This window comes from Rousettus aegyptiacus, unplaced genomic scaffold (assembly GCF_014176215.1).
Source record: "Rousettus aegyptiacus isolate mRouAeg1 unplaced genomic scaffold, mRouAeg1.p scaffold_m13_p_15, whole genome shotgun sequence".
NCBI classification, from domain to species: Eukaryota; Metazoa; Chordata; class Mammalia; order Chiroptera; family Pteropodidae; genus Rousettus; species Rousettus aegyptiacus.
The window spans coordinates 55,763,022-55,782,652 of record NW_023416290.1 but is presented as its reverse complement, the minus strand read 5'-3'; the positions used below and the strand labels follow the sequence as shown (position 1 = coordinate 55,782,652).

Genomic DNA, 19,631 nt, shown 5'->3' with positions numbered 1-19,631 from the left:
TGTAGCGAGGGCTGCCCGGTTGTCTGGCGAGATTGTCTTGTTCCATGTTTACTTCTACCCCTTTTCTACAGTATTTCTCATCTTCAGCTCATTCCTAAAACTTCTAACTGGAAAAATAGAAGCATCAGAAGTTGATTTCCACATGCTTCACCTACCATATCTTCCCTCGCTTGGGCTTCCTTCCTGACGGCTCTAGTGAACTGCCTGTGATCTGTCCAGGCTCTCCAGATGTGTGTTGCATCCTTTTTCCATTTGCCTTGAAAGGACCATTTCCCTCTCTGACAGTTAGTTCTCCATTCTCTCTACTGCTTCATTCAATTTCCCATCTCTGCATCTTATATTAGAAAACGTGCTGAATCATCTCCCTTCTTAAAAACAAAAACAGAACAAAATAAAAACACACTCCTCTATTTATTGCCTTGAGCTGCTTTACAGCAAAACCCTTAAAACAGACATCCATATTTGCCTTCTGGTTCTTTCTCCTATCCAGGCCTCTGAAAATTGGCATATCTAGTCATTCAATTCTGGGCCCTGTCTCTTCTCTATTTATACTCAGCCCTGCATGACCCCTTCTAATCTCATGACTTTAAATAACATCTCTAGAGCCCCATCATCACTAATTGCCAAGTGGGTAATTAGGAACAACAAGCACACTGAGGAAAATTTAGGAAGATGGGCTACATATATTAAAAACATCTTAATAATATCAATACCTATTAAAACAGTGAGCAATTACTGTCCGCTGACCCAGAAGGAATGCTTGAGAGGATAAACCGGTGACCAGACAAGGGTGAGAAGGAAAAAGTCAAAGTTGGGAGCCCACCGCACTGGCATTCCCACTTCGGGATGCAACTCTGAGGGATTATGTAACTCACGAGTGAGGTGGATGAGAAGCCAGCCGATCCTCAGAAGTTCTTGCAGCCTAATCAGCTAGTGAAATGGCCTCCAAACCGGGCCTTTAACTTGAGTGAAGCTAGTTTTAGATGAGTACTACTCACAAATGCCTCTCAAAACCCAGTGAAATCCTCTCCAGGAGAAGTAAACATCATCACTGGACTCAAATTATTGACAGATAGACAGATAGACTGATTTTTTTTTTCAAGTAAGTACCCAGCACACACAGCTAAACTAGACACTTAGAGACGTGAGCGGGACCCAGTAAAAACCGTCAGTGTTTTGGAATCTCGTTATGCCAGGTTGCTGCTCCTCCTCCCGAGCCCCACAGTCACTGTATAAGTATTAAATCCTGAGACACCGTTTTACATTGAGGTTTCCCAGAAGCAGAACCTAATGCAGGGATATGAGTCCGTGGTTTGCTGGGCGGTAAGGGGATGCCGCGGGCAGTGGGGAAGGGAAGGCAGCCAATAGGCCGTGCTCGGCCGAGCCAGCACCCTGGTGGGAAGATTCTAGGAGACAGTGCCAGTGCACTGCCCGGGAGGTGGTGGACTGGGGTAGCAGTGCGCCAGCCCCTGAGACTCTGGTGGATGGGAGGTGTCGCCCGCAGGCCAGAGGTGAGGGTGGTGTAAACACCCCACTGAACTGGTGCTGGCATAGACCAAGCAAGATAGTCATGGCCTTTTTCATGTGAATGGAGGATATTTCCAACTGAGACTCTAGCGAGATTGTAAAAGGATATTTCTTTAAAAAAAAAAATCGTTATCGTCCTTGATGTTTGTGGGTGATCATCCACGGGGACTGTAAGATGAGACTGTGCTTCGCAAGCATGAAAGGATTTTGAAGAAACCGTTGTTAGTTAGATGTCTTCCACTTTCATTTTAAAGCCACGTCACTGTGTTTTGTAACTTACCGATTTTACATATAAATATCAATAATTGCACTTTTTAAAATTCTCTCAATTTAGGTTGCTTTTGGAATCAACACCAGTATTCTTATCCTTCTTATTTTTTAAATCGTTTTTCAAAATTTAAATCGTCTTTGCTGCCAAGTATGTATTTATTTGAGATAGAATATCCTTCAGAAATGTTTGACTTACATGGGTATTTTTATCTCTTCAAAGATTTTTAAATAATATGCCAATGGTAATTTATATATTTTCTAATATTATTGATTAGTGATCTTTCAAGTTTAAGTAGAAAAAGATCTTGTATCCTTTAAAGAAATCTGTTTTAATAGGCTCAGTGAATTATGTGCTTTTCTTAGTAAAGTCAATAAGAACGCAGTTAAGAAATAATGAAGTTACTAAAATATCAACAAGTTTGGAGATATATGTATATGTGTATATACATATAAACACACTCTTATGCCAGAGGAAAATAAAAATGTCTTATCGATTCTAAAGTTTCGTAATAGTAACATTCCTTTATGGGATTCTGAACTTTGCTTCTTCAAATGTTGAGTACCAGAATTACGGATAATTGATGAATCAGTGTAAACACCAGAGATATGTAAGGAGATGGATGATTTACAAGTGACCCAGTGCCTCTGAAGTTGACGCAAGGATTGTTAGGAAGTGGCCGTCTCTGTCAGCTGTCGGGCTGGGCCTCCTTGCTGAGCGCTGTCAGCCTGGTAGCTGACTCCACTCCCCCACCCTCCAGAGCAAATCACCGGCTTCCATCAAGGCCGGCTGGTATCTAATGGACTTAGACAGTTTGGAAGTTTTATGAAGAAAAAAATGTGGAGACATTTTTAGAAATGACTTCTGAGGGATGAGCAAGATGTTAAATGTGCACACTTAAGCAAAAATAATGATGTACCCATAAATAAATTATATGGATGTTATTAATATCAGATGAGGGAATTATTTAGCACGTTTGTGTTATCACAACATGCAAGTAAGGTACTAGAAGTCAGAAGTAGAAAACTTTCTGCAAAACTGTGAAAAACTTCAGACAATTAATGAATTATTAATGAATCAATTAAAATATTTACTCAATTCATCAAAAATTTATTAAGCATTTAGTATGAATAAAGTGCTGTGCGAATTACTGTGGAAGAGAAAAAATGGCGTGGGCCTCCTAGGTCCTTCTTCCTGTCTTCTCCTTTTTGGCTGCACTGACCGGCGCCCCACAGACCCACATCAGCCCTCGTCCCGGGTGAGAAGTGTCAGCTTCAGACAGGCTCAGACTCTCGTTAATCTTCCCTTCCGCTCACAGGTCCAGGTTCAGGATCAAGGCCACGACACCTCCCTGATGTGTTGCCTCAAACTGGCAGTGAGGGCTTCCCGGCTCTCGGTCCCCACCGCACCCCTCGGCCCTCCACCCTCCACCGCTGCGACACTGTCACCTTACTCAAGTTCCACAGTCTTAGAGAAATGGTTGTAAATGTTTCAAATAAGGTCTCAGTAGATTCAAAAAGTTGTTTCCTTTGGAAGAGTAGTGAAGATGACATAGAAAGGAAGTTGTGTGATTTATAAAACTTATATTAAAACATGAAGATAGGAAAATTGCGAGTGGGGAGAACGACCATATAAACACTTTCTTTCACAGCTCCCAAATGTATAATTTGCATTTTATTTATGTTGATGTTTAACATAAATATTTTCAGGGAAGAGGAATGGAATTAAATAAAGATGTGTAAATTACAAAGCATTACAGAAAATAAATGCAAGCAAAAGTCAATACAGCTACACAAAATAAAAAAAAAAATTTGAGGAAGGAAACAGAAAAAGCAGAGAATCTGTAAGAAAGTAAGAGAGGTAAAGTCACTTATGTTATCTGGCTTACAAGAACACACCTGGATATGAAAGACACAGGAAATATGTAAAAAAAAAAAAATGAGTAAAGCTACATTAAGTGAACACAAGCAAAATTAGTCGTTATGGCAAAATTAATATCAGACATGATAGAATTTAAAACAGTAGCATTGCACAGAACAAGGATGATTCTGTAGTAACAAAAAATGACATAAAATAAAGACCAAATGCCTTTTATTTGCTAGATTGTACATTATTTAAGCCTCTTATAAACATAAGGAAAAATCGAAGATTCATCTTTACTAGGTTTATGACCAATTTCCATCTTTTATAGATATGAACAGCAAAAAGTAAAACCATTTATTTGAATGATATAATTGAGAAAGTTTTAAAAGTTTATAATAGACAAAACCCTATGAAAACCTCATTCTCATTTCCCAAAGAAACAAATCATAGAAATCAATAGAAATTTAATTGAGTATAAAATGTGGAGTAAACCAACAAATAAAATGGGGACATTCAAAATACTGTCCTAAAATGTTTATAAACCACAGTGGAAATTAAAAGTATAATTATATATTGTTTAGAAAATAAAAAGTGTGAGTGTAGGCTTCATAATCAGGCACTCGTAGGCACCTGGACTGACAAAACAGTTGAATACGTAATCAGCATGACTAATTTCGAATGGCCCAACAAACCCACAGTTTTCTTCTGCAGACGCACTCCTCCCGCAGTCTTTCCCGTCTCAGAAAGTGTCCCCATCCTCTACACAGGTCAAAGGTCGGGCTGCATCCGGGACTCAGGTCTCGTCTTAGGAGCCGGTTATACCCCACCACCTCCCTGCCTCAGCCCTGTCCAGGCCAGTGTCCCTCACCTGGACGCCTCACACCCCCACTCACTGGTTTCCTCGTTTCTATTTCTTCCACCTTCTGATTCTTTCTCCATGCAGAAGCCAGAGGGACCTTTTTAAAATACAAATCGGCTTATTTTATTCTTCTGCTTAAAACCCACCAGCGTCTTTCCATAGCACTTGGAATAGCATTCAGATCTCCTTGCAGCCCAGAAGGCTCCGTGCAAGCCGGCTTCTGCCTGCGTTTCTGGTACCCCGTTCCGCTTTCCTCCTCTCGTTATAGCCCAGATTCGGCTTTTCTCTCTCTTCCTGGAACGCAGAAGCCTCATTCCCCCCACAGGACTTTCGTACTTGGCTTTCTTTTTTTTTTGGCTAAGGATACTCAGTCTCTTTCTCTCTTTCTCTCACCTGTTTTCTTCGTATCATGCAGATCTTGGCTGAAATGTTACCCTTCCACGGGCTCTCTTCCTGATCGTCAGAGCTAACATGGCCAGGGTCACCTGCCCTCACGAATCTTTCCCAGCCACAGGACCTGGCTTATTGTTATTGCAGCGTTTATCACCAAACACAGTGACCTTATGTGTTCAGTTTTGTACGTTTTGTCGTCCCACATCTAAGTGTAAGGTTTATGATAGTGGAGACCGTGATTTATTCAGTGTCTGGAATAGTACCTGTCTTTTAGTAGGTACCCAATAAATGTTATTTGAAGAATGAAACCCCAAGACTACTTATTCGTACTTTATCTTGATTTAGTGTCTTTTGACTATCTCTCCCAGCGAGTCACTTGATTATTATTTTTTTTTTGAAATAGGATGAAGTTTTTAGCTTTGATTAATTCTAACATGAATTATTTTATTTCTGGTTAGGTTGTTGCTTCCTATTTCCTGTCCATGAACTCTTTAGCTTCATATTCTCCTTCGTTTCCTTCTAGAAACTTTATCATTTTAGCTTTTATCTTTAGGTCTGTGATTCACGTAAAATTTTTTTATACGGGATATGAAGCAATTGCCAAGGTTCATTTCTTTCCCATATGGATATGCAGTTCTAGCACCAAAATATTTTACTTTTCCCATTGAATTGCTTTTTCATCTTTGTCAAAAATCAGTTACCCTTATAAGTAAGGCTCTATTTATAGCCTTTGTATTTTGTTCCATTGATCCATCTGTTTATCCTTACACCAATACCATACTGCATGGATTGCTGTGGCTTTATAATGAAGCCTGAAGGCTGACTTCTGTAGCTTTTTTTACGTGATCATCTTGGCTGTTCTGGGTCCTTTGTATTTTTATATAAATTTAAGAATTGGCTTGTCAATTTCCATATAAAAACCTTGTTCAGATGGGCCAAGCCCAGCTGGAATTCAGATGGTACGAGCAGCTGGGTAATGAACGCGCAGGGTCCCACCTCCCTGTGACATACAGAGCAGAGTAAAATCGGGGCAAGACACGGAAATGATGGCAAATGGGCTCAGGACCGTTCCTGAGTTAGGACGCTGAATCACACCCTTCTTAAAAATCACGGAGGCCTGGACCAAAGAGTATAAAAAAAGTCAGTTATTAATGTCAATTCTTTTTAAGGACAATATCCATTGAACTTTCGTTTTCACCTTCTCTGGAGAACTTTGCTTAGTGAATTGTACTGTAGGCAAATGACCCCTTTTCAGAGGGTGGATCAGTGCTAGCCGATCTCGAATGCCGAGTCCGAAACCCATCCATCTCATGTGATACAGTGGGAAGGTAGAGAAGCCGTGCATGCCTGAAGTCTGCCGGCAAGCGGAAGCCCAGCACAGCTCCATCAGCCATCATCGGTTTACATGCGAGTGGTCCTGCGAGCAACCCCCTGGCCCTTACGCACGTCTAGATATTCTCCCACCAAATTGTCGTTAGTATTTTCAGAGTAGAGAAGGGAAAGGGGGATGGCAGCAGGAGCTCCACTGGCATAGTCTAAAAGGAAAAGTATCTTTTAACCTAGTGAGGAGAGAATACGTCTTTCAAAAGCCATCACTCCACTGGACTCAGTGTTCTTGTTTACATCACACACGTTGGCTAATGAAAGTAAGAAGGGCGCATTTAGACCGGCACTCTTGCAACCGAGGTGAATTAACTACATCACTGAGGGGGAAAAATACTGCAAAGGCTCCCATCACCGCTGTGCAGAGTCCAAGCATCTTGAAATGAAGTCTCCCAAGATCTGACCTTCGCCTGGTTCTTCGGCCTTATTTCCAGCTACTTTCTGTCCGACATGCCCTGCTAGTTCTTGTGGGCCTTTACCTTCCTGTCTCTGTTCATGCTTTTTTCTCTCCCTGGAATGTTCTTCATCTCTGCATGACCTCCATTTTCTGGCAAATTCCTACCTGTTCTTTAAAATTCATGTCAAACCTCGAACCCTCTAGTACGCCTTCTTTGATCCTTGTCCCCCATGCCGCCCAGGAGGTGTCCCTACCGTGGGCTTCCATAAGAGTCTACGCACGTATCTATCAATAGCACTTTGTTCAGTGTGTCTTATTGCATACATTGTGTCTTTATTCCCCATGGAGTAACCAGGGATAATTTTTTAATCTATCATTCCATATCTACCACTCAGTCCTATGTGCAGCACAGAAAAATGTACTCAGTAAATAATTCTTTGAACAGATTTAATGGAGGTAATAATCGAAACCATGGTACAAGGTGAAAATCTAAGAGAAATTTATTTCTGATTTTCATGAATGCTGTTATTTAAGAAGCCAGGGTAAACTTGCACAAAAAAGTTAAAAGGTCGATTGTTTCGTGTTTTCTTTCTCAACAACTGTCTCCGATGATATTCCACGTTCTTTGTCCATTCCCTCTTTTGATCTGCCACTAGCAAGTCTTCGCCTGAAATGGAACGATCGTTTGCTCATTCTTATTTAACTTTATAGAAGTATCTATTAAGTTGAACCATGTGAAACCAGTGTTTTTCAGTTCAAAAATAGTCAGATATTGGTCATTTCTGTGGTTCGAACTAAACATAAGATTGGGAACTAGGTCTCTCTTCTTTGCATCTCTTTACTGTATTTTTACACCGTTCACAGAGTCTGGGTTTGTTGTATTTGTGACTTTTATGGTTGGTAAAGCGACCACATAAATTTCGTCCAAGTGACATAGATGGTCTCGATGCAGGATGCTGCTGCAGGAAGTGTTGAGACTCCATCCCACGATTTAAGCAAGGACTGGGGAGCCATTTGTCAGGAAAGCCTTAGGACAGACTTTTGCATTCTGTAGACAAGTGGACTCCATTGCTGCCTCCGTATTCACACCCAACTCTCAATTTCACGACTCTGTAAGAGTTAAAATAATGTTTAGCATCATGAAGACATTAATCTGTACTTTCGCACCTGTCCCACAATTACACTTCCAAGTGGTGGCTTACATTTCTCTATGGACTCAGGAAACCATTTGTCCCACATCATCTAATTGATTAAACATACTTTGCCCTCGCGACCTCTCCATCAGTCATTCTCAAACACGCTTAGCACAAATGCACAAATTGGCTGATGTCAATGAACGTGACTTTCTAGAGGAGGGTAGCGCTGGACCGCAGGCAGTGGGGGACCAAAGGCCAGTGTTCCGGTGCCTTGGGACTCTGAGTCGGTCGATGACCCTCCGCTTGGGAAACGGGACCTCGGAGCAGGAGTGTTTCACCTGCTCTTTATGTGAATCTTGGTGTCGATATTTTTCTTGCTGTTGATTTCTTAATTCCTTCTAACTTTTAAACTTAAAAGAACCTTTGAAACTAACTGAGCTGAAAATATCTTTTAAAAATAAGAAACACATTTAGATTCTGGTACACAGCAAATTCTCTGTGAAGGAAAGTTCCAAATTTGTGATTCTATTTGCATTTCCATAAACACAGAGAATCTTTGTCTGAGCTTATTATGTGACAAATGACAGTGTTAGAAACGGGTGTTTTAAGACTCTAATTATGCATATGCTCCCATTCTTGTTAGTTAGTCTTCACATTTTGTTGCTTCACGTTTGAAGCAATACAAAACTTGTATTTTTTGGCTCGAGAACCTTTTCCTTAAAGTTGATATTTTAATGTATTTTAACAAACATTGGCCTCATTAATGTAATTAAAATACTAAAAAAATAAGAAAGGTGCTAAGGTGCCACCGGCCCCCAGAAAGCAGATTCTGAGATGGAGATGAGCTCGCACAGTGTTTGTTAGGGAGCAGCCTAGAGGTCGAGGCCTGTGGGAGGGACGGAGGGGACCGGAGGTCGAGCTGTGCGGCAGGCCTGGCAGAGGCCCCCGCCAGCGCCTCAGCGAGCTCTGGGTGGTCACGGTCCTTCCGAGTTGTCCCAAGTCGGGCTGGGAGCAGCCTTAGACACCACATAGAACAGCGAGATCGGAACACGTAGGCTCTGGTTTCTCCCACTCACGTAGAGTTCAAGGTCCCAGACGTGTCAAGGAAGGAGCAGAGACTTCCAGAACTGAAAAAGCACGAGCTCGAGGACCACAGATGAACTAGGGGCGATGGGTAGGGGTGGGGTCTCCTCCCCTCCTGAGGGGGGACCGGGCAGCCCGCGTATGGGGTTGGGCCTTTCTTGGGTCCTGTTCCCAACTCTCTGGCTTGGTCAATACAAATTAAAATTACGTAAATGAAATTAAAATGTCCATGTCTCAGTCGCACCGACCGCACTTGGAATGCGCATTAGCCACGTTGGGCAGCGCGGGACATCTCCACCGCGGCGGAGGGCTCTGTCGGGCAGTGTGGCCCCGCACACACCGTGCAGCCGGGGCTCGGAGGTCCCACCATCTCCCGGAGATGCTGCTCATTACCCGGATGACCGCTCCCCTCAGCTCGGACGCCCCTCTGTTTTGTCTCCGCGAGTCCATCTTTCTTTCGTGTTCGACATTAATATGACTTCATAAACCAGAGCTGGAATCAGTAGCAACTGAGGTGTTTCCATCTCCCGAAGGCCAGGCCGGGAGGCGGGGGAGGCGTTGGTATTCATCACACTCGTTCAGTTAGAGAAAAGGCAGAAAAGCCATTTATGTTTCGTAGGAAAAGGATGGAAACGCTCATACCCTGCTATAGTGACATCCAAAAACATGACATTGTTGGCCAGCAAGGAATTAATGGAAAACAATGAAATTATGGCATGAGATAGACTTTAAAGCATCAATAAAACGTTTTAGAATTAGCCTCCTCCAAGATAAACTGTATTTGATGATAATAAAGACCTGCTTTGTTAGGTGAGCCTTTCCATGAGTCACCATCTTTAATTATTCAGCAAACATCACGTTGGTGCCTTGAGTTGCTGATTCTTGCTCCGTATTCTTCTAGAAGTTTTTGTCATGCAGACTGTACCTCTCTTAAAACATTTCTGAGCAACCTCTTCCAGCCTTGAAATTTATTGTCTTTAGTGCATGCGGTATTCATCATTATTTTCTTCCGGAGTCTCAGCAAAAGTCTGGCCATTGCACAAACCATTTGTGATGCTTAAGGGCATTTTTTCCCCCAGTCGGCTCTTCAGTCAGTGTACAGAAAAGACAGGCTTTAAAGCGGATCATTTTTTCCGCATTGTACATAGACCCTCCCGGGAGGTCTATGGGAGGGGAAAGGCCAGCTGACATTCATGTTCTGTGTAAGGGAGCTGAGCTAAATCACACAGATTGAATTTTTCTAAAATATGATAGAAAAATATACAACTGCGCTATCTAAAAAAAAGCTGGTTCTCGTATCACCCCATTATCCATAAGGGCGCTCAGCTCGCCGAGTCTGCTGCACAGTCCCGCAGACTAGGACTCGTAGCTTCGTTTGTCCATCCATCATTTATTGAAATGCACGCGGGATAGACAATGGGCGCGGCTTCTGAGGGTTGTGACCTGTGCGGCACATAACCACAAAGCTAGTCAATGGGAAATAAATGACCCCGTCTATTAATAAGATTAAGTGCCCGGCGCTCCAGCGCAGAGGTCCAGTAAATATTGGACCAGAGCATCTGCTTCAGGATTAAGACTAAACGGGGCTCCTGACTCCCTTCTACACGCGGCTGGCGAGCCCCGCGAGCTCGCCTGAGCCAGCGCGTGGGAGCCGGGCTGGTGACGGCCTTGCAAGCCCGCGCCTCGTCGTTCTCCCTGATCGCTCGCACGGGTTCGGCCACTGCTGTGCAACACGTCGAGTCTCAGGCGGGACAGACAAAGAGTGGCAGGTGTCCCTCCCCGTTCAGAGGAGTGGCTGCCACCAGTGAGATGCCAGGGAAATGAGGTACCTTCTTACCAAAGCGGAGTTGCTGACGGACGTAGAGGTGTGCATGCCCGCTCCAGATGGCTCTTCCTCACGAGCAAAGGACAGGGCCCCCCGCCCCGGTCAGTGGTCCAAGGCAATGTGAGGTGAAGGGTTTTAAATTCCTTCTCTCTGCCTACGAGTCATCCCTGTCTCATAGGAATATTGGGAAGTGGGGGGTTAAAGGAGTAAAATACGTAAAATGCCTAGCTAGCCTAAGGAGCACGTGCCCGGCACGCTGTCGGGTCTACCGAGCGCTCACACGCTGTCTTCTCTCCCCACACCGCCCCCTGTTTGGGTTTCCCGAGGGAGCATCCTGGATCCGAATGACCCATGCCGCGTGTTTTTGAATCGAGTCGCTCCGCTTTCTTTATCGAGACCTCGCGCGCTTAGCACGGAGGTTATCTGGCTTAAAGGATGTAGTGGAATCACAGAATTCTTCCCACGTCTCGCTCATTTCACAGGGGAAGGATCCAGGGTCCAGCAGGTGGGAAGGCGGGGGCCCCAGCGCCTTCCGCCACAGCGTGGCACCTCAGTCACACCCGGGTCCCCGACACCCCCGAAAGTGTCCGGCCTACTGCCGGCTCTCAGAAAATGTTTGCTAAATGAATCGATTCGCTGTATTCCCCTGCCTGGCCTTTGGCAGTGAAATCATAGCTTGTGGCTTTGTAAGACTTCCGTGAACAGAGCCCATGTGTGGTACAGCCTTCCCAAACCACGTGCAGGGGCTTAAAGTTAGACTCCGCCGTGGACGATGCAGGGCAAATTAAAACGTTTTAGCATCTTAAACATATATACATATAAATACATGTGGTATTTATTTTTAAAGACGTATGAGAGAGGAGTATACTACTTAGTACATGCCGTATTTTTATTTTAGGTGGGAGGAGTAATCGCGAGTGGCCAACAGACCTCCAAGCCTGTGAAATGTACGCCGGACAGCAGCCGAGAGCAAACAAACAAAAGGTACCCCCGCCCCTGTTTGGCTTTATCATATTGTCCTCTTCACTGTCCTCTGATGGCTGGAATGCACCTTCCGAAAAGATAGTTATCTAAGGGTTTTAAACGATTCATGCCATGAGTGTTAATGTTCACGCCCCAAACTCAGACTCTTGATCGGCAGGGCTCTGAATTCCTAAAAATAAGTCTGCGTACACGCGGGTCCCAGTTTCCTGTGCAATGACCCCACGCGGTGACGTCAGCACTGCTGACCGCTGACATTTACGGAGCACTCGCTCTGCGTCGGGCACTTTGCCGCGTGCTTTCCCCGCTGTGACACACTTACCCCGCCCCGTTTTAGTCCTCGGCGTGCAGATGGGGAGAATGAGGGAAAGAGAAGTTGAGAATGTTCGAAGGTCACGTAGCTGTGACGTGTCGGGACGACCGCCGAGCCCTGTTCGCGGTGCTCCTCGCGCTGCGTCCCTTTTACGACCCACACGTCACTTCATCGACTCCAGAACTCTCAAGGCGTCAGGGGCCGAGCGGCCCCACCGTGGGCCCTCATGTCGGGTCACCTCTGGCCTTCGCGTTGGCTTCTTACCCACCGGGACCTCCACCCCCTCGAGAGAGTTGTCACCCTGTTCTGGGTGTTTCTCAGCGCGAGACAGGCTCTCCTTGATTCCTCACTGAAGATTCTAGCTCTGGCCCCTGGAGACCCTCAGAACAATGCCCACCTCCCGTGAGCGGTGACATCCCGCAGAGCATGCTGGACCAAGCTCTCGGCGACTTCCCGGTTCTTCCTTAGAGTGGACATCCCAATGCTTCCAGCTTTCCTGCTCCCGGTCAGGATTTCCGGACTCTTACCATCCAGATGGTAAAATCTATTTTGAACCAAGGCGAACTATCTTTGTGATACAAATGTATGCGCCAGAATTATCATTACAAAAATACCTGAGCAAGAGCTATATTTGTGTCTTGCGTAATGCAAGCAGTCAGGCGCCTGTATTTGCAAAGGCAACTGTGGAAGTTCTGTAGGATTTTCAAGCCTAGGATGTGTTTGGCGAACAGGTATAGAATTGAATTCCTACTGGAAGGTGGGGCGCTGCTTTTAACCTTGGAAATCCACGCGTGTATTTCCCAGCTCCATGATTCCCTTTCAGGTACGTGTGCAATTCACAGAGCTTCAAGGGTATTATGACTATTGTGAGTATTCACGGTCATAATTAACCCCCAGCAGCGTCCACACACGTAAAGAGTCTGAGTCTATGTGCGAGGAATTGCAGGGAGGCGAAGCCGAGTCACCGCAGACGGTTTTTAGGCCCCAGGAAAACCATCGTCGCCGTGGTTACGCCTGATGACTACAGACGTCTTTCCCCCGTTTTCCTTAGTGGTGCCTTCCGTGCTATTTTTGAAGAGCCTTCTTCATCTTCATCACGAGAAATGGTCACCTCATGACCATACAGAGAATGTGAAGGTTGTTCGTGACGCTCCTGAACCACTGACAAGCTTCGTTATCCACCTCGCCTCAGCCTCTGGCCGGGGGAGCCCACTACCCGAACAGCCGCCCGCTCAGGCTGCAGGCGGGCGTGAGGCCAGGCAGGTGGGACGTTTGAGGGACGGGACGGCAGGTGCACAGGGCGTCCCTGGACCGGGACAGGCCCCTCGACCCTCTCGCAGACCGGGCCGTCCTTCCCTCCCGCTGTGGAGGCGGAATGGACGGAAGCAGAAAGCCACGCGGGTGAGGTTTAGTTCATCGAGGCTGGATGGGGGTCACGTTTGGGGGGCCAGGTAACTGAGTCAGCGAACTCTTGTGGTCCCGTGACACTGAATGATGGTTTGCTGAGTGGTGAGTGCCTGCACTGTGCTCTACGCTGCTAGGCATTGTCTTCTCTTTCATATTCAAAATAACTACAAGGTGAGTCCTGTTCTTACTAATGTTCTGAGGTTCAAAGAGATTGAGTAATTTGCCCAGGATCACGAAGTTGCTGAGTGCGTGGCGGAACCAGGATTAGAACACTCGGTCCGGTCTCGAGCTTGCCTCCTTACTCTCTTTCCGGGGCCTTTCTGGGGCTTTCTTCTCTAGAGCAGTCTTAGGTTCACAGCAAAATGGAGCAATTATGAAGAATGCTGCTGTACACATCGTGTGCAGGTTTTTGTGCGAACGTAAGACTTCAGCTCCTTTGAGTAAATCCCAGGGAGTGCGAGCGCTGGGTCATGTGGTAACGGTACGTTTTGTTATGCAGCAGACCGCCAAGTTGCCTTCACCGTGGCTGGACCATTTTGCATTTCGCCAGCAACGGATGAAAGTTCCCGTTGCTCCAACCCTACCAGCATTTGGCGATGTCAGTGTTCTAGGTTTCGGCCATTCCGGTAGGTGTGGAGGGGCGTCTCGCTTTAATTTGCATCTCCCTGATGGCACAGGGAGCGGAGCATCTGTTCACGTGCCTGTTGCCAGCTGCACGTCTACCCTCGTGATGTGTCCGTGAAGATTTTCAGCCTATCTTTCAATCACATGATTTGTTTTCTTATTGTTGAGTTTTAAGAGTTCTTTGTATTTTGGGGGTAACTGTCTTTTATCAGAAGTCTTTTGCAAATATTCCAATCTGCGGCTTGTCTTATCATTACCCCAAAATTATTTTTCACAGGGCAGAAGTTTTTAATCTTAATAAAGTCCAGCTTGTGAATCATTTCTTTCATGGATCGTACCTTTGCTGTTAAATCTAAAATGTCATCACCGTACCCAAGATTTTCTAGTTTTTTTCCTATGTCGTCTTCTAGGAGTTTTTATAATTTTGCTTTTTGTGTTTGGGTCGATGATTTATTTTGAGTTAATTTTGTGACAGTTGTAAGTTCTGCATCTAGATTCTTTTTTTTTTTTGGTTTAGACTGTAGATGTCCAGTACTTCTGGTACCATTTCTTAGAGACTATGTTTGCTCCATCGTATTGCCTTTGCCCCTTGGTCAAAGGTTAGTTGACTGCATCTGTGGAGGTCCATTTCTGGGCTCTCTATTCTGTTTCATTAATCTACTCTTTGTATTCTTTTGCCCATACCACACTGTCTTGATTACCATGGCTCTATAATAAGTCTTTCAGTTGAGGAGCGTCCGCCCTCCAACTCTGTTCTTCCCCTCTAATACGGCACTGGCTGTTCGGAGTCTTTTGCCTCTCCCTGCGAACTTTACAATTAGTTTGTCAATATCCACAAGATAACTTGCTGATTTTTTTATTGGAATTCGATTGAATTTATAGATCAAGTTGAGTAGAACTGACATCTTGACATATCGAGTCTCCCTACCCATAAACATGATGTCTCCCTGTTTATTTCGTTCTTTGATGTCCATCAGAATTTAGTAGTTTTTTTTTTTTCAGAAACCAGAGTCACACATGGACTCTTTTAATGAACAGAATACCATATTCTTAAAATAATCAAAATTGTTACACTTTTAAATGATTAATGCTTTCTTATTCTTGTTTTAGAAATTCTATCTCACTTTGACATCAAAAAGGTAGTCTTATGTTATAAGCCTTTGTGGTTTCCATTTTCACATTTCCCACTAGGAATTAATTTTTGTTTAAGGTCCGACAGTTTTGTTAAGATAGGACAACTTAATTTTTTCCTATTTTGACACCCTACTGTCCCAATGTCTCTTGTTATAAAAGTTATACTTTCTATAATGATCAACAAGTCCGCATATGTGCAGGTCTGTTTCTGGACTATATGGTGTTCCATTCCCTTAATTTTTCTAGGAAATTATAACTAGCAGTAAAAGTCCGCTCAACTTATTCTTCTTATTGAAGAGTTAGCTCTTCCTGGCCCTTTGTGTTATTTCTATATAAATGTTAGAAATGACTTGTCATGTTTCTGTTTCTCTCTCTCTCTCTCTCTCTCTCTCTCTCTCTCTCTCTCTCTCTCTCTCAAACACACACACACACACACACACACACACACACACACATACACACACAGTGTATTGGTATTTTCTTTGGAATTCTATTGGATATATAGAACAGTTTATTGAGAACAATTCTTAAAATATCGACATCTCTTTTTTAGTCTTATTTTAATGTCTCAGTAAAAGTTTATAAATTTTCCATCAATATTCCATGTTTGATTAATTTTTATTTTAGACGAGATATTTTCAATGCTATCATAAATGTGTACTTTTTTGTTTGTTTGTTGCTGGTATATAGATTTGCAGTTTTTATTGTGGTAAAGTACACATAACACAATTTACCGTTTTAGCCATCGAAAAGCATATAGCTCAATGGTTTTAGTATACTTACAATATCGCGCAACCATCAACACCATGTAATTTACATTGTTTAAGTTTTTACCCAGCAACCTTGCTAACATCTCTTATTATTTTATTAATTTGCCCGTTAGTTCTTTTAGATTCTCTGTGTATCTGCCAAGAATGATCAGTTTCTTCCCAATTCTGTACCTTTTTTTTTCATGCCTTACTGCGTAGGGAAAGAGTCTCGTGCAGTGTTGAATCTAGGGTGATCGCAGGCATCTTTGTCTTACTGCCAAACCCGGAGGGAAAGTTTGCAACATGTAACTATTAAGTCTGAAACATTTCATTTAAGCATAGTGAGTGTAGTGGTTTTATAATTCATGCTTTCATATTCAATATCTGAAGTTTTTATGTTTCTATTTCTGTTGCTTCTGCTGGTTCTCCTGCAAAGTACCCTTTTCCCTTGATTGCTTGTTTATTTTTGACTGCGAGCTGCTCCATTGCAGAGCATAGTCTGGGGGCTTTTCAGAGATCGGGGTGCTCAGCCAGGGAGCCTGGCATGTGCTTTGGGGCTGACCGCAAGGGCGATCTCGTCCACTTTATTTTCAGGACTGAACGTTTTTAACAACTAGCTGCTATAAACCTTTGGAAGCCCCAGCTTGTGGTGACAATTCACAAGCTGGGGCTTCCATCGGGACAGCTCTCCTCACAGCTTCCCCGGGAGGCGGGCAGAGCGGGCTTCTTATTCACTCTTTCAGGGGACCGCACCCGTAGTGGGAAGAGGGTTAGACTGCCCACCTGGCATGCTCAGGGCCTTGACCTCTGTCTTCAACTCCGTAAGGTCAGCAAGACCGAGGCACAGCTTTAGGTGGCTCAGCAAATGCCCTCAGGGCAAAGGTGGCTCCAGGACCCACTGTCCTCTCTGAGTTCCTGCATTCACCGAATTCTAACCTGGTAGTTCCATAGTATCTGGTCAGAGGCTTAATGATCTGAGGCAAGGTGTCAGCTGGAAATGGGAGCCCTTGGTCCCAATCTGCCAGCCCACCACATTGCTGGACAAAGTTCTTATGCTCTTTAATAGAAGGAATCAATCTTTGATGTGTTAAATGCTTAGTAAGACTTTAGGTTTTTTTATTTGTTTTTATTTTTTTGCTTTCTTCCGTGGTAATAAATATATTCATTTTGTCTTCCAGTTATTCTTACTAGATCGTAGAGGTTCTGGTTCTGACCGCCAGGTGGTAGGTACAAACAGTGAGGGGCCTCTGTCGCCTCAGGCCTCTGACGCTGAGGCAGGAATCAGCATGGGAGAAAGGCCCCTTCCCTCCATGTTTGGGGGGTTAGAATGATCCTCCAGCGCCCATGTCTGGCCACTGGCTATTTATTACCCAGAGCTTCATGAGAAATTAAAGTCCTGCATCGAAATGACCCCACGCAACCTCCAAGGTAGGCGAGCTGCAGAAACTGTATCCTAGTTCAGCGTGGTCTTTGTTACTGAGATCCAGAAGTCATGGCCTTGGAGATATGCCTGGGAGTGAGATAGGCTTCTTTTCCTCAAAGTCAAGGACAACTTAATTACAACAGCCGAATTTAGAGATCTACTTCATTAAGCCACTGATATCATAGCTTTTTAGAAAAGAACATAGTAATTAAAAAGCACAGCTGTATTGAATAATAACTGTAATATAGGTCTTTGAAAAATATAACTTCCTGCATGGGTTATAGTGCGGATCTTCAGAATCTGCGACCTTATGCTTCTTGTATACTTCGTATTTTTCTTCAGGTCTGTTATTAGTCAAAATACTCAGAAATGCTAATGCTTTCAGGGGCTGAGCAGACTACAGAACTGAAGGGAAGGGTTACAACAGAGTTTATCTGTCCCAAAGATAATCGAACACTCCCCCCTCCCCCCACAATAAAGTGCGTCCCCTGCGTGAATCTAGTCTGAGGCCATCAGTCCGAGCTCCTGAATTCGATCAACTGGGATTGTCTATAGGTCGCAGATAATTTTTTATTTAATTTCATTTTCCAACAACAGTACAGAATGATTTGTTTTCATTTATTCAACAAGCATTTCTTCAGTAAAGCTGTGTGCCACAGAGATGAGATGAAAAAGACAAAAATCTCTGCTTCCAAGGTGCCAGTCCAGCAGGGGGACAGACCAATAAGGGGACGGGTGGCGTGGCACGTTCCGCAGTGGAGCTCTGCGCTGCGCTGCGAGAGGGCACCAGGAAGCCCGTCTGTTCGGCAGACCGTGGGATCGCGGGGCGCCCGGATATAGTGGGCACTTAACGTGTCTCTGTTGACTGACGGACTGAGTGAATGGTGTAGTGAAATAATGTGACCGATCGTCACAATCACTGGGTAACTCTATATACGTACCAGTTACTGGGCCGGCTCCAGGCCCGCGGAATCGAAATTCCCAGGAGAGCAGCCTGGAGGCCTGTGTTACATGGAGCTTCCGTGACCGTGACAGTGGGGCTCGCTGGCCAGTGGAGGCCGCCCCTTGTTCAGGTGCGTGACGGCCATCGCTGAGAGGGCTGGCGGGGGCTGTGGGAGCAGGTTCTTGTGGGAGGAGGAAGAGGTGGGCTGAACTTGGATAAATGCCCTCGCCAAACCAAGGCAGTCCGGATCGTCTGCCGCGGCAAGGTCCGCAGGCCCGATTTTAGGAGTGAGACCTGCCTGGGGTGGCTCCCTCGTGACCCTGGCCGCAGGGCATCGAGGGGTAAGCAGAGTCTCCCGGCCGACCTCTCCTCCAGCTGTGCGCATTGGTACAGCCCCCAGCACTTTTCAGCACGTCGGTACGCTAAGGGTTAGACTCCTGCTCCTGCAAGGCTCCAAGCTACTCGAAACCAGCGACGGTCTCTTATTTTTCGCCTCTGTGTTCTGGAGATAGCACTTGCCAATGGTTGCCGAATAAATGAATGAGTTGAATCTGTTTGCAATTTAATTTTACGTGACGTAACAATTCCATTGGCCCTTCTTATTGTTATAGAAGCAAGCCAACTGAAAAACTAGAAGTGGATCCCAGCAAGCATTCCTTCCCCGATGTGGCTAACATCGTTCAAGGAGAGACGCACGTGCCCAGAAGGGTCCGGTCGGAACCCAAAATTATACCAAGTGAGGAAGATCCGGACTTTGAAGACAACCCCGACGTGCCCCCGCTGATCTGAGGCATCAGGCTGCGTTGACCGGGACCCAGCAGACCCCGTTTTGCTCAGGGCAGAGAGGGCATGCATGTCACTTCCGGGGTAAACACAGAGTTATTTATCTATGTCAGTACTCCAATGTTTTAGCTTCTACTTTCTACAGCAATATTCTTAAACTAGTTTAAAATTAAAAGGCGTGCCTTCAATATGCTATAACTTGTCATTCGTCCAGAACGAAGTGTTGGCCAGTGAATATGTTCAGTAAATCAAGGCACTAACCTAATGCAGTTCAACAACCAGAAAATGACACCGTTAAGGGCTGAATGTTTGCGTCCCCCGACTCCAGTTCCTGTGTACTGAGCACCCTGCTAGGTCAGGTAGCAGGACGGATGCCCTTCCGAGGCCCACGCTCCTGGCCTTGGTCCACTGTCTGCTGCATGGCTCCAGCCCTCACATTAGGCCATTGCCAAGGGTGACCGCTCCGCCCCCCCCCCTTCTCCATGTGCACAGCCTCCCTGCCCCTGGGCACCCAGGCCCATGCCCGTGGCCGCCGCTGCC

General features: G+C 45.1%; 1 protein-coding gene across 1 annotated transcript in view; it reads left to right on the top strand.

Annotated features, from left to right (window-relative positions):
- The window catches only part of LRRC6 (leucine rich repeat containing 6), a 52,196-nt gene extending 32,918 nt beyond the window's left edge, over nucleotides 1-19,278 (top strand). Inside the window, exons 11-12 of the mRNA XM_036233045.1 lie at nucleotides 11,633-11,718; nucleotides 18,911-19,278. Coding sequence (XP_036088938.1) covers nucleotides 11,633-11,718; nucleotides 18,911-19,097 — 273 coding nt within the window. The 3' untranslated portion in view covers nucleotides 19,098-19,278. The remainder of the gene's footprint in view (nucleotides 1-11,632; nucleotides 11,719-18,910) is intronic.
- Nucleotides 19,279-19,631: the final 353 nt, after the last annotated feature.